This window comes from Pavona decussata, unplaced genomic scaffold (genome assembly GCF_977016875.1).
Source record: "Pavona decussata unplaced genomic scaffold, jaPavDecu1.1 SCAFFOLD_114, whole genome shotgun sequence".
Lineage (NCBI taxonomy): Eukaryota > Metazoa > Cnidaria > Anthozoa > Scleractinia > Agariciidae > Pavona > Pavona decussata.
In genome coordinates, this window is record NW_028145528.1 from 6,443,305 (window position 1) to 6,456,120 (window position 12,816).

Here is a 12,816-nt window from a genome sequence, read left to right on the forward strand (position 1 = left end):
GAAAATAAGTTGTATCCTTTATGACTGAGTTACAGATTCCAAGTGCGATCTTGAGACCATTGAGAATTGATGTTTATTATTATTTTAAAATTTTTTCAATAGCATATGGGTTATATTATAATTACCGTATATTAACTCCTTGTAATAATAAATATTAATAATAATATTATTAATATTATTATATAATATAATATACTATATAATATAATATTATTATAATTATTCCTGATCAGAAACGAACTTTTTTTAATTTACAGGAGAACTATCTCATCGTGTTTTTTTGGACAGCAGTTACCAATAATACACAACCTACAGTGTACCACCTTCAAAAGAGCTGGTTAAATTGTGTGATGGTGGACGTCAATTAAAAAAAAGTCATTTAAATTATTTTTGACATAATTTTTGATTTCTAACACAATTTAAAGGCAACAGAGCCAAGAAATTGCCAATTTTACCCACTAATTATTAGTAAAATTGTCAATTTTTGTGTCTGTTGCCTTTAAATCTTGTCAGAAATAGAAAAACTAATATATTAATAGGGTCACAACTACATTAAGGTGGTATACATGGTTGGAATCAAGCTTGAAAATGACAGAAAGATCTGAACTCAAATCATTCTTATGGGTCATGGAACACCAAACTACATGCATTTAATTTCTGTAGCCACTTGATACATGTAGGGGCAAAAACAAATTATTATCAATAGTAGGCCCCTCATTGGGACAGCCAAACAGTGGCCATGGGTTCTCTTTACAACATTATACTGATGACAGGTTTGAGGCTTAGGTCACTCACTATTTGACAGGAGGTGGCTGTTTCATAGGAGTTTGGCTGTATTACTGTCAATGTTTGCATAACTGTGAGCATCTTTTCTTCTATATAACATTTCATCCATAGTGCATATATATTCATATTTGTTTGTTCTTCACGGGTATATTATGAACTCAGAACATGACCAGCTCCCAGTTGGTTTGATAGCTCTGTTGGAAGAGCACTGCATTGGTATTATAGAGATCATGGGTTCAAATCCAGTTACAAGCCTGACTTTTTTTTCCAATTTTTTTTTTTTTGCAACAGTGTGATAATGAAATATCTGAGTTGTGCAGTCAGGACTCTATTATTTTTTTTTAAGTCAACTTTTGTAGAGTCCTACAAACTGGCAAACTGCAAACACCAATAATAGTATGAGCAATGAAAGGCAGCAGCGCTGTATTTGCAGGCTACTTATTTGGTTGCTTGCTAAAATGTACATGTACCTTTTTTTTAAATTGAAGTCATTTAAAAACCAATTGGCATTTGATCATCAATGACAAGAAACTGTTTACTTGCAGGGTTTCCAAACACAGAATATCTTTTCCATGACTCACAGAATTTGTCCCAAGTGCTATCTCTGAGGCCATGAACTAACCATTTTTAGTTCAATAATGTAAGAACTTCCAAAGGAAAATTCAACCACACCAAAGTATTGTCTCCTTTTCCCATTCAACCAGCACTGTGCCACACCAGATCTCACGAGTATCAAATGATGGTTCAAGTATTTGTTTGACTGATTTGACAACTGCCAGTCAGTCAAATAAGTGGATAGCAAATGCTCTGTGAAAACTTACGGGAAGCTCTAGTCTTTATTTCCCTGTTTCTTACTGAAATGGTTTACCAAGGTGAAGCAAAACAAAAATGAAGCTTGATTGCAGCTTACAATATTTTCCCTCTTACTTTGATCATATATATTACATAGAGCAGATAACCAATGATAACTCTTAGCTAAAGAAAATCAAGTTGGCCACTCCTCGATTACTGTACGATTGTACTGAAATGAATTCACTATTCTTGAAGTCGTCATAACACTGGAGAAAAATTGAAGTTTAGGAGTTACAACGGAAACTGACACTGAATTGGCAGAGAAATTAGAAAAAAGAATAATCTGATGTAAGAACGCAGTCAGCAGTCATCAGTATCAGGGTTGTAAATGGTGTCGGGTTATCAAATTTGTGCCTGATCTGAGATCCAGTCATGTATAACCTGAGTATCAGGCCTTCCTAAGGGGAGTTGGGGGTGAGGAGGGAGGGGAGGGGGGGATGAGGAGAAGAGGAGAGGACAGAACCTTTCTGAAGTCTGTGTCGAACGTGCGAATTTCGGATGTTGGCTCTGATTGGATGAAACACAAAGGGTTACATCACACAGGTGGAAACAAACATCATCAAGAGTGTGAGGATTATTTTGTTGGGAACCATCTTGGATTTCGAAAGACTGTGATAACGAAAAAGCGTTATTAGCTCGATTTGAATTGTACAGAGTGTGCTATGGAAAAAGACAAATCCAAGGAAACACGAAGTTCCAAAGTTCTTCCCTGGTATTGAACTGAAAAAATACAAGAATCGTTTCTTAGTTTTTAAAAAAAGGTGTTGATGGGTCAACACGACTCCTGTGCTGTTCATACGTGGTATATATTTAGCTCCAACTAGAATGTCTTTGAGAGATTTCTACACGCATGTTTGCTGCTTCCATTTCAGTCTTTTCACCAATTTAGTTTCTTGTATGTTTGCAGCAGCTTAACATGATGATTTGGAGTATTTGCATGATAGACTGAACAATGCAACTGTCACATGTTTTGTATTCTGATATCAAAGGTCATTTCTGGGTTACGAGTGCTGCGTTTATCACCTGTTTTTTTTTTTCACCTCTTGTTTTTACCATTTAGCAACCGTCATTCTTATGCCCGTTGAGGCATTTTATTTGGGTTTGGTTTGGCTTGTTTCAGTGTGTCCAGTGTCAGTACAGCCTCCATAGTCAGGGTTTGAACTGTGTAATAATCTTTATCCTGTGCATAGTTTTTGTATTGCTGGGCCCGGCCGGCTATTTGTTTTCGTAGCAAGATCTTGTGTGTCTTATCATGGCTATTTGTCTTTTGATTAGTTATGGTTACGTTTTTGTCATCGATTCTTACCGTTCTGAACTGTGAGGTTTGTATTTTCCACTCGAGTTTCGAATTCTGCTTAGTGGTGCTCAACAGAAAATATTTTGTTTGGAGAGTCTTTCAAAATGGAGCTGTGTGTGTAACTTCAATTCATGTCTCTCACAGTGGTCATCGCTGACATGACAGTTGCTTGACCGGAAGTTATTTTGATTGGCTACTATTTGAGGCAAAGCTGCATGCTCATCGAGGGGGCGGAATACTTGTCTCAATGCTTCCATGACTCAGGCTTTTCTTTCCTTTTCCCCTTCCTCTGTTCCCCCTCCCTCCCCCCCCTGCTCCCCGAAAAGCCTGATACTCAGGCTAAGTCATGTGCCAAGTGGTTGCTTATGAGAGGTTAACAACAACAAAACATTCCAAGCCATCAGTCCTGAAAGTAGTTACAAGTGGTTACTTAAAACTAAGGTGATTTGAGTAAAAAAATTTGATAGAAATTAATTAAAAGGGGTTGCTTGTAACAGGTGGTCTCTCAGTAGTGAGGTTTGTTTTTGGTACATTGTAGATACATTTCTTATAAAGGAGAATCTCCTTTATCATGGTCCATTAATTGCGATAGCATATATTCTCTTGCTTTGCAATGTTTGCGAAGACATGTGTTTAATGACACAAAATCTGGCCGTTTCAGATCGCCTCTCAGGCTAATATAAGAGAATATCAGAGGTTTCTAGCAACAAAAAACACAATCTCATGCTCAGGGTCTTTCATCTCCCCTGTTTACAAGGTTGCAAATAAAATTTGCTCACCCTCTTAGACACCTATGCAGAAGACACCAATCTATACACTGTAAGCATTTACAGGGCTTTTGTTCAAACAATTGGTAAATTTTCTGCTTTTAAGGCACAAATTTTACAGCAAATGTGATTTTCTTGGTGAAATGGGTGTATTATTATAATAAAGATAACAGTCATGGATTATTTTTACATTTGACTTCGGGCTATTGCACGTTACAACACTGCGCATGGGTGGGACCTAGACAACTCAACCTGGAGGAGTTTTCCAGATACTGCTTCTTCAGGCCTCGGCAGGGGTTTCATTAAGTTTTGAAGTAGGGGGGCACCTACAGGAGAGTAGCTGGGCAGAAAATTACACTTGAAGTGAATTTCTTTATGTTCAGTTTGAAAGTAGGCAGGTACTGACTCTTGTGTATCCTGGTACCGGTACCCCAGGGCTGCAAATAACGGCCGGTCAACGGACAATGTCCGGTCAAAATTGGGTATTGACCGACAAACCCTTGGATGGCTGGACATCTTGTCCGGTCCTTTACCGACTCGTTCAGAGAAATTTTAATTGTTAACTATTTGATAATCACGAGGGACAACATTCATGTTTCCGAAAGAAAAAAAAAACGAATATAAAACTAGACAAATTAGTAGTAGAGATTCCGGGTAGTCGCAAATTTCCACGATGTTATCAAGTCCTATCGCAACTGCAAATCATCGTGTCTTCCGTTATTTTATTTACTTTAAGTGTTCCCAATTAGTAGAGGGTTTTATCTTTGGCTAGATACCATGTTTGACTCTAAAATAAAGTGATTGATTATTTGATTGATTGAATGATCGGAAAGCACCCTCACGAAGACTAATCTCGTGGCACCAAGAATACGCCACGTAGCACTTGTTGCAAAGTGCGAAAAGCGAACAAACCATACGTTACTTCCAGCATACCCTGCAAAACATGCTTGGTTACTAAGCTTTCTGGTGATTTCAACACTCGATGCAACTCAAAAATGGAGCGTATAAAAGTGGAAGAATAAGGTCGTCTTAAAGGGATTCTAAATGGAAGAAAGTCAGCGAGCGCAACAATTGTTCTTGGAATAGGATGCCATGCATTTAATACAATTACATACAGTGCTGCCGAATTTCGAAACCCTAAGACGATATGAATTAAAGTTAAGTGTTTCTTGTTTATGTCTACATTTCAGTTAGCTTCTTTTTTCAAATTAATAAAGAGACCGATTGAACCCTTCAGCATTCATATATTCTGCACATTTTACTTAAAGTTCAGTCGTAGAAATGATGTGGCGATTGCCAAAGTGTAATATTTAATTATAAGTGATTTTGCCAGATGTAAAGTAAAACGGACAATTGCGGTTGTATCTTGCGTAAGCGTTCCACGTATTGAATGCGGGGCTGCTTCTGCAGTAAAAGGTAGTTAAACTATTAACTTGTACTTTTTATTGCCAAACCGACTTGGATTCAGTTGTTTTTTAGCTATCAAAGGATTACTGTGCAATCTGGGTTCACTATCGAAAGAGTTACGACTGTTAAAATTTGACCGGCCAAAACCGCGAAGTGTCCGAGCAAAAACATGTTTGACCGGACAACGTGACCGTCGCCTGCCTGTTAGTTATTTGCAGCCCTGTACCCGGTCCCGCCTTCTAATGAGAACCCTGCTGGGACTTATAATCTCCAGCTGAGGTTTTATACTGAAGTGTAGCTGAACCTGCTCTCGTCAGTAGCACGCGGGTCACTTCGATTATCATACTACATGCAGTGCACACCAGTAAAATGTCCTTGTATGCGCAAGATCTTGTCGACTTCTGCTATACTCTGCGGTTACCCTTTCACTCAAGACTGCTTCTTTTACTTCCTCAGGTAGCCACAAAACGTGGATGGTGGATATTGTGACCTGGATCATGTTTACTTTAGGGGTTGGTGGTTGCAGATATGTTGGTTTATGTATCGTTTGACTGAGCATTCACTTTCGATAATTGGTCAACATATCAGCTAATAGGTAGCCAACTATTGGCTGAGATGAACAACAGCTCTTACTACCACCACTCCCTTCAGTGAACACAGTCTACTGAGTAGCTTACATGATTTCACTAGTAGCTACTAGTAAGATTGCCGAATTTATCGCTGCTTACATAATAATAACATGCATTTCCGGAATGGCTACTATCCCTCTGAATTTAAACTTAACGCAGTAAATCGATGCCTCCAAATGCTCCAAAATGAGAACCAGCTATACTTTGGACTGTATGTTGAAAAATGCAACTACGGCTTACGCTATAAGCTTACCCGCCCCAATGTGGCTGAAAAGGAAATTTGCACGCTGGAAAACTAAAATCATTAACTTGAACCGCTCAGAGGTATACGGCTTCAAAAGACTTTCTGAAATATCCGAAATCCCTCGCCAGGTATCAGAAACTAGAGTGGAATAAGTTTATAAAAAGATCAAAAACCTTACCTGGAAGACGTGAGGAAGATCGCCATTTCTACAGACCAGCCGTTCGATCGCATGCTTTGAAATCCCTGCCGCTCACTGCTTTCGCTTGGAACCAGTATTCCAGCAACAGAAGACATTTCATCCGTACGATGATAAGCCATCGAAGATTTAGATGTAGAGTATACCGGTTGTTTCGATCAGCAAACTCCCACTCAACGAAAACTCCCGATCGTCATTGAAATTCATGGTAGAAAAATTTCCTCTCACACGGTTTGTTTCCAAGCTTCCGCGACCTACTTCCATCACGTGATATAAATCAAACCTCCCGCGCTTTTCGTTACTATAGTTACTGTGTTGAGAAAATCCAAGATGGTGGACGATTTCCGAAAATTTGAACCAAAACAAGGATACTGCAATTAAGATAACAGTAAACTTCTGCGAAAATATGGACAGTAATATTCGGAAGCTTGTTCACGCCGCGTCGCAGGATAGTGATCCCTCTGCACTGACGGAAGCTTATGACAAGTTGAGAAAGGAAAGGCAGTCTTCAGCTGACGACAAGATTGATGCAGTTTCTTCGGATCTGTTCGTTTTGTGCGCTGAAGCAGCCTTAAAGGTATGTATTGTTGCCTTTTTCATTTATATTTAGTGCATATACTTTACCTTTCTTGCTCTGCTTTGATGTAGAATTGTTTATATCTAATGCATTATAAATATTCAGTAAGTATTAATTAAGCTTAATTACTGTACAATTACTGATCATTTTTGTATTAATTATACCGTTAATGGGCAAGTTTTCCGCACAGCCCCATAGATCAATTATGTAGACATTTTGCAACTCAAACTTTATTCACGCTCATCATTTTGGACAAGGGTTAGTATGACAGTGGTGCATTAATTACCATTATTTTAACGGCTGTACACTATATTCCCTCTCTTCGTTTGGACAAGCACCTACAATAGTAACAAACAACTGTGTAGCACACAAGCTCCTTTTTAAATTAGTTTGACACCAATATTTTTGTAACTGAAAACTGATTCGGGCAAATTAAGTACCTATAACTACTGTCGTTATAATGTCCCTAGTCACATAAAGGCATGCAGGTGACAAGGTGAAATGTCAAAGTATAACAATTTTCCATAAAAATCCTTAGGTAAGGTGATTGTTTAGAGTCTGAATGCACTCAATACTATCAAGTCTCTCTATCAGTAAATGTAGAAATAATGCTTAGGGGCATACTTGGGTCAGTTTTTGCTGGGACTATCTACTGCTGTTTTCTAAGAATTTCTAGCTACTTGATATGTTACAGTCAGTTCTGTGGCCATTATAGATATGGATGTTATGGTTCAATTTTTTGTGGTTTAAAAATTTTCAAACCAGATTGATTTTTACTTCCCTAATTGTCTCAGACTATGGTAATGAATAAAATTAAAAATTAAACTGATTTGAAACCAAAACTAAAAAAAAATTATCAAAACCACAACATAGATCCCATCATAGTCATTTTCTTTGCAAATGAAAATTGCACAACCTAAACTTACATGGTTATATTAATACTTAGTCACTTTGTGTTCATGCATCTACCTTCACATGCATGAAACTACCTTTTACCTAGGTCTTGATAAAATCAATTTACATGCTTTTTAAATGTAGGAGACTTAATTAATTACCTTTCCAAAGAGGCTGCAGTCACATTGAAAATGTGACCCCATTCTAGTTACTTGACAGTTAAAAGTCCAACCCCATTGTTGTCATTAGTCAGTAGTGAAAATGTGACCCCACCCTGCAGCATCTCACATCAGCCTCTTACTGGGAAGTTATTCCCTTCCCCCAATCCTTGAGTTGTAATGATCAATATATCAGTTATTCAGATATACACATACTATGTCAGTGCTGAATGTTTGGTTTTATCAACAGAGTTGATATTAGGTAATTTGGCCAACGTAAAGGGATTCAAGTGCAGACCTGATATTTCGAGCATTACAGTAGCTCTTCGCCAGAGCGAATCAGTGGGCAGGTTGTGTCTGTCATAGTCAAACATCTGTCTTCCAATGGAGAATGCTTTGTTTTTCTTGATAAAACAACTGGTAACCTAAAATGAAATAAAATGCATGGGAAATCCCTGGTCCTCAACCTTCAAGGACACTTCTTCTACTGACAATCAGTTGTAGCTTTTTGGTGTCTGTATTTAGTTCGTTTAACAGCATGCAAATTGTTAAATAAATGTTATTTTGATTCACAGCATGGTCAGTTGGATGTCATGGAGGACTGTATCAAGATGTTTTTTCTCAAGACTCCTCCATCAAACCAGTTCTTATGCCGTGCTTATTTGTGTCAAGCTCAGCTTAATGCACCAATTTCATCAAAGAATCCAGTAAGTTGTGGCTTTGTTACACAGGTCATTTTATTAACATATATGTATCTATTATAACGTTGGGCTGTCAGTTCAGTAATTAAAAGCCAGAACCCAGAGATTTCCTTGGGTTTGATAGTTGTCATAGACACACCAGACTGATCTGTAGATGTACAGACACCAAAAAGTTGGTGCTTGTTTTAATCATTGTGACTGTTTGTTACAGGAGCAACTTGACAAAGCAGTGGAATATTTGCTAAAAGCCATTAATTTTGCCAAGAAAAACCCTAGGTATGATCATTTTATATTATCTTTTGTATGTCTTGACATTATTCTCTTTGTCAGCACCATCGTATTACCAGCAACACATGAACATCAACTCTAAAAACTTGACCCCACACAACAATACACTAGCAGAAACGCAGTACAGCTGAGAGCCCTTGTGGTGGTGTGTGCATAGACTGCCGCATGTGACTGATGACCATAACCCACCTGTGATACAAACAGCCAGGATTGCTGCACACAAATGCTGATATGCTAATGCATGTCAATGCTGATACACACCCATACACTGATGAATGCTATCATGCTAAGAACACCAAAGCACAGAGAAAACCACCACTCTAATGCTAACACACTAGGAACACCTATGATGCTCAGTTGTCTACACATACAACAAAAACTACTCCTGCTCCTAGTTGTGGCCGAAGCTAAATTGCCTACATTCCAAATGGAAGTTGGGTGCCCAAGAGCCAGGGAGCTGTCAAACCACAAGCCCAACCCTGAGGTGGTAGAACATCCCAGTAGCCTGCCCTACCCACAATCCAGCCACGAGCCCTGCTGCCACACCAAAGGATCTCCAGGACTAGAATAGCGCAAAGCCAGAAGAGGCCTCATCAGGGCTGTCATTAAGTTTTCAGCCACCTGTTGCATTAAGCTTCTCACCCGTAACAGTGTTGTTAATTTCTGAGTAAAATAACCCTTCAACCATCAAGATCAGCTGTAACATCAAGGTTCTTTCAAGGGTATTCAGCCTTAACAGGTGTTACGGGTTACGGCTCTTAATGACAGCTCTGCCTCATGGAACTGGGCTTCTGTAGTCAGCCCCCAAGGCACCAAAACGTGAGGCTCCCAACTGCCAGCTAGGCGCACACTGAGAGTTCCAATACCTGCTATACCAGCTGGTTAGAGATGTGGATGGTGGAGCACACAGGTGTGCAGATGTAGACTTGGTAGGCCTCACTAGACCACCTCCCTAATGTGTTAATAAGGTGATCAGGATGCCTGCCAGAAACTGTAGTTGTTATAGTGCCAATTTGCAAGCTACGACCAGAAAAGGAATGGCAATACCCTACTGAGTGTAAGATTAAGACTGCACTGTTGACGGCAACTGTTGCTACATTAATGGGAGATCAATTCATCATCATACATGAACAGCGGTCCTGTAGCAGCACCATGCAACAGTAGGTAGTGACCAAGAGTTAAAACAGGACAAACTGAACAGTAACTGCAGCCCACATAAATATCACAGCACTTGATGTGCAAAAAGCAAAAGAAGCCCAAGCAACAAGTTGCCCAGAGCATGACATGATCCTTTATATCAAAGTCTAAGGCACGTTGAATAACTCTCAGGAGATCATTGGTTATAGGAAGGCGCTTAAGAAGTGATGAGCCCTGAACATGCTTTATGCTCCTTAATAGATGCTGAAGCTGGAGACGGTTAACCAATGGCTCCGGTAATCCATTGTCCAAATGCAGGGAGCACACCACTGAACGGTAGACCTTTACTAAGGATAGTTTAGGCTGTCTGTCAGTTCTGTTGAGAAACACATGTCTGCTAGCGGAAGGAAGCCATTGGAACTCACATGACTGTCTTGCCGGTAGAAATTCATCAATAGCAGCATTGAGCTGAGTGATAAACCGACAAGCTGACAATGCCAGGCCCTGCACGAGGAAGAACTGGCACCTCTCCACTAAATTATTTGAAGATTGGTCAAAAGTTAGACTGGAATTGCAGTGGGTATTCGATTTGCATGAAGAGCCAGTTGTTGCAATCGGTGACACTGAAAGCGAGAAAGAGCATCCACCCTATGGAGCTTTCCTTAGACTGATGAGGCAGTGAATAAAAGAATGACAGACAGCCAACAAGGACAAATAATGTACTAGTAACGCCATCGGGCTGTGGTCCTTTGACATGCCAGATGCAAGGACCGTCATCACCGACTCATGCCACACAATAACTTAACCCACCTCGAGACCCACTGCAGGCCTCCAAGGTACATGTACACTGCTACAACGACAGGGAAAAGGTCCTTCAACGCAATTGGCAAGGGATGTTGAGAGGCTGGCCATGCACTGAAGAACCAGACCAGGTTTTGTGACTGTTGAAGACTTCTCCATAGCCTAACAAACCAGCTGCATCTGATGACACTTGAAAGTCTAAGAGCAGGGCCCATGATGGCCTGAGAAAAAAACATAGTCATTCCCATAATTTGGAACCTGTAGCTCTTGCCACCAGGCCAGATCCAACTGAAACTCATGATTGAGCCAAAAGGGGAGATCCCCATGGTGATCAGAGTAGGTTTATCATGCGGCAAAGAAAGGTACAGTCCTGTGGTGCAACCTTACAGGCATGTATTCCAACTCACGACGCCAACATCAGCATTTGACTGACCAAGCTTCTAATAGCAAGATGAACCTTTGTTTTTTGTCATCAAGGAGCTGATCACAAAGCGTGTCTGAATCCAGTTCAATACAAAGGATCATTAGGTGTGTACCTGGGCCCTCCAGCTCATCAGGGTGAAGTGGGATGCCAAGCTTAGATGCAGAGCCAAATGCATATATGCAGGTTGTTAATGTAAACTGGTGAGGCTGGGGGACCTAACATAAGGAAATCATCCAGATAGTAGAAGAGGAAATCTATATAATGGTTGTTGGTTGTGAACCAGCATCCACTTGATCATGTCTGCAACGGCTGTGGAAATGAAAGGTGCAGAATGCAGCCCAAAGAGAAGAACCATGTCCACAAAATATTGGTTGCGCCACTTCATTCACAGGAGAGAACAATCCTCTGGTGGATTGCCACATTTCGATAAGCATGTGCCACATTGAACTTAGCCATAAATATGCCTTAGCCACGGGTCATAATGCCGTCAATGAAGGAGTCCACTGTTACATGCTGTACAGAAGAAGAGGCTTCGGGATCCCATGATTAACACTGTGGCCCTCTGAGAAGGGGATGGGAAATCCAAGATTAAGTGCCATTTTCCCGGTTGATTGCTCTTTGGAATTACACCAAACCAACTGACCTGTAGAACAGGATTTGGAGGAGTGGAAAAAGGACCCATAATTTGACTAGAAGCGAGTTCTCTTTGTGGATAGGCATTGACCACTGAAGGCTGATCTAGGGCTGAACGCATGTTAGAGGATGCTGACCTGAGTGAGACTGAAGAGGCTACAAAACTGATGTGAAACTCATCCTGTAGTGCAGTAAGAACATACTTCACTGCTGCTCCATCTGGTTGGTCGACAATTCAACTTGGAGTTGGTATAAAGACATTGGTAAGACCCAGTGAGTCAGTACCGATCCTCCCTGCTGGCAGGGGAGGGGCAATGGAAGCAAAGTCCAGAGGGGAGAAGGGACAGGTGGCCTTTGAATGGTCTCCATTGCAGTTGCAGCAAGCGTGACGAGTTCTGCATCTGCTAAAAGGCCACCATTCCAGGAAATACAGTTTGGGGTCTGCACACCAGAGTCACAGTTGGAGGAAGAGGACAACAGCAGCTGCCGAGTGGAGGAGGCTGCTAGATAACAGAGATGGAAGTTGTAGAGTTCTGAATTCATTTGCGATGAGTCACTGAGACCAGAAACGGCTGCGTCTTTGTGAAAAGGGAAATCATACTCTAGCCAAGCCTGACTAGGAAACTGTCATGCTGTCTGAATTATCAAGATCTTGTACTTTGAGAGGTCCGACCATCTGTTGGGGTAGGTGGAACACATGAGCAGCTGATAGCCCATACTGGGATGACCTGAATGTCTATTTGTCGATGTTTGGATGAGGATACCACCAGTTTTCCATCAAGAAAAGTTTGGGGCTCATGTTCTGCTGCCCTGAGATTGACAGACAACATATCTGGGGGTCTACAAAATAGCCGCTGATAATTTTTGACACCAGTTTTGCAGGGATAGGAGTATGTCCAGGACTAATAAGAAGCGCTTTTTCCAGTGTTGGAGCTGGGATGGAGAAAGGGTGAGACGTGGTGCTGCTAGAGATAACTGTGGACAGCACAGGGGCCCTTGTGGCAAGTCGAGGTTTGTTGGTGATG

General features: G+C 40.6%; 1 protein-coding gene across 2 annotated transcripts in view; it reads left to right on the plus strand.

The window, feature by feature from the left end:
- The first annotated feature begins 6,488 nt into the window (after positions 1–6,488).
- LOC146470492 (cilia- and flagella-associated protein 46-like) overlaps positions 6,489–12,816 on the plus strand; it is a 61,415-nt gene continuing 55,087 nt past the window's right edge. For both annotated transcript variants that reach the window (XM_085122554.1, XM_085122555.1), the window contains exons 1-3: positions 6,489–6,755; positions 8,383–8,514; positions 8,720–8,784. In XM_085122554.1, coding sequence (XP_084978680.1) covers positions 6,585–6,755; positions 8,383–8,514; positions 8,720–8,784 — 368 coding nt within the window. In that variant the 5' untranslated portion in view covers positions 6,489–6,584. The remainder of the gene's footprint in view (positions 6,756–8,382; positions 8,515–8,719; positions 8,785–12,816) is intronic.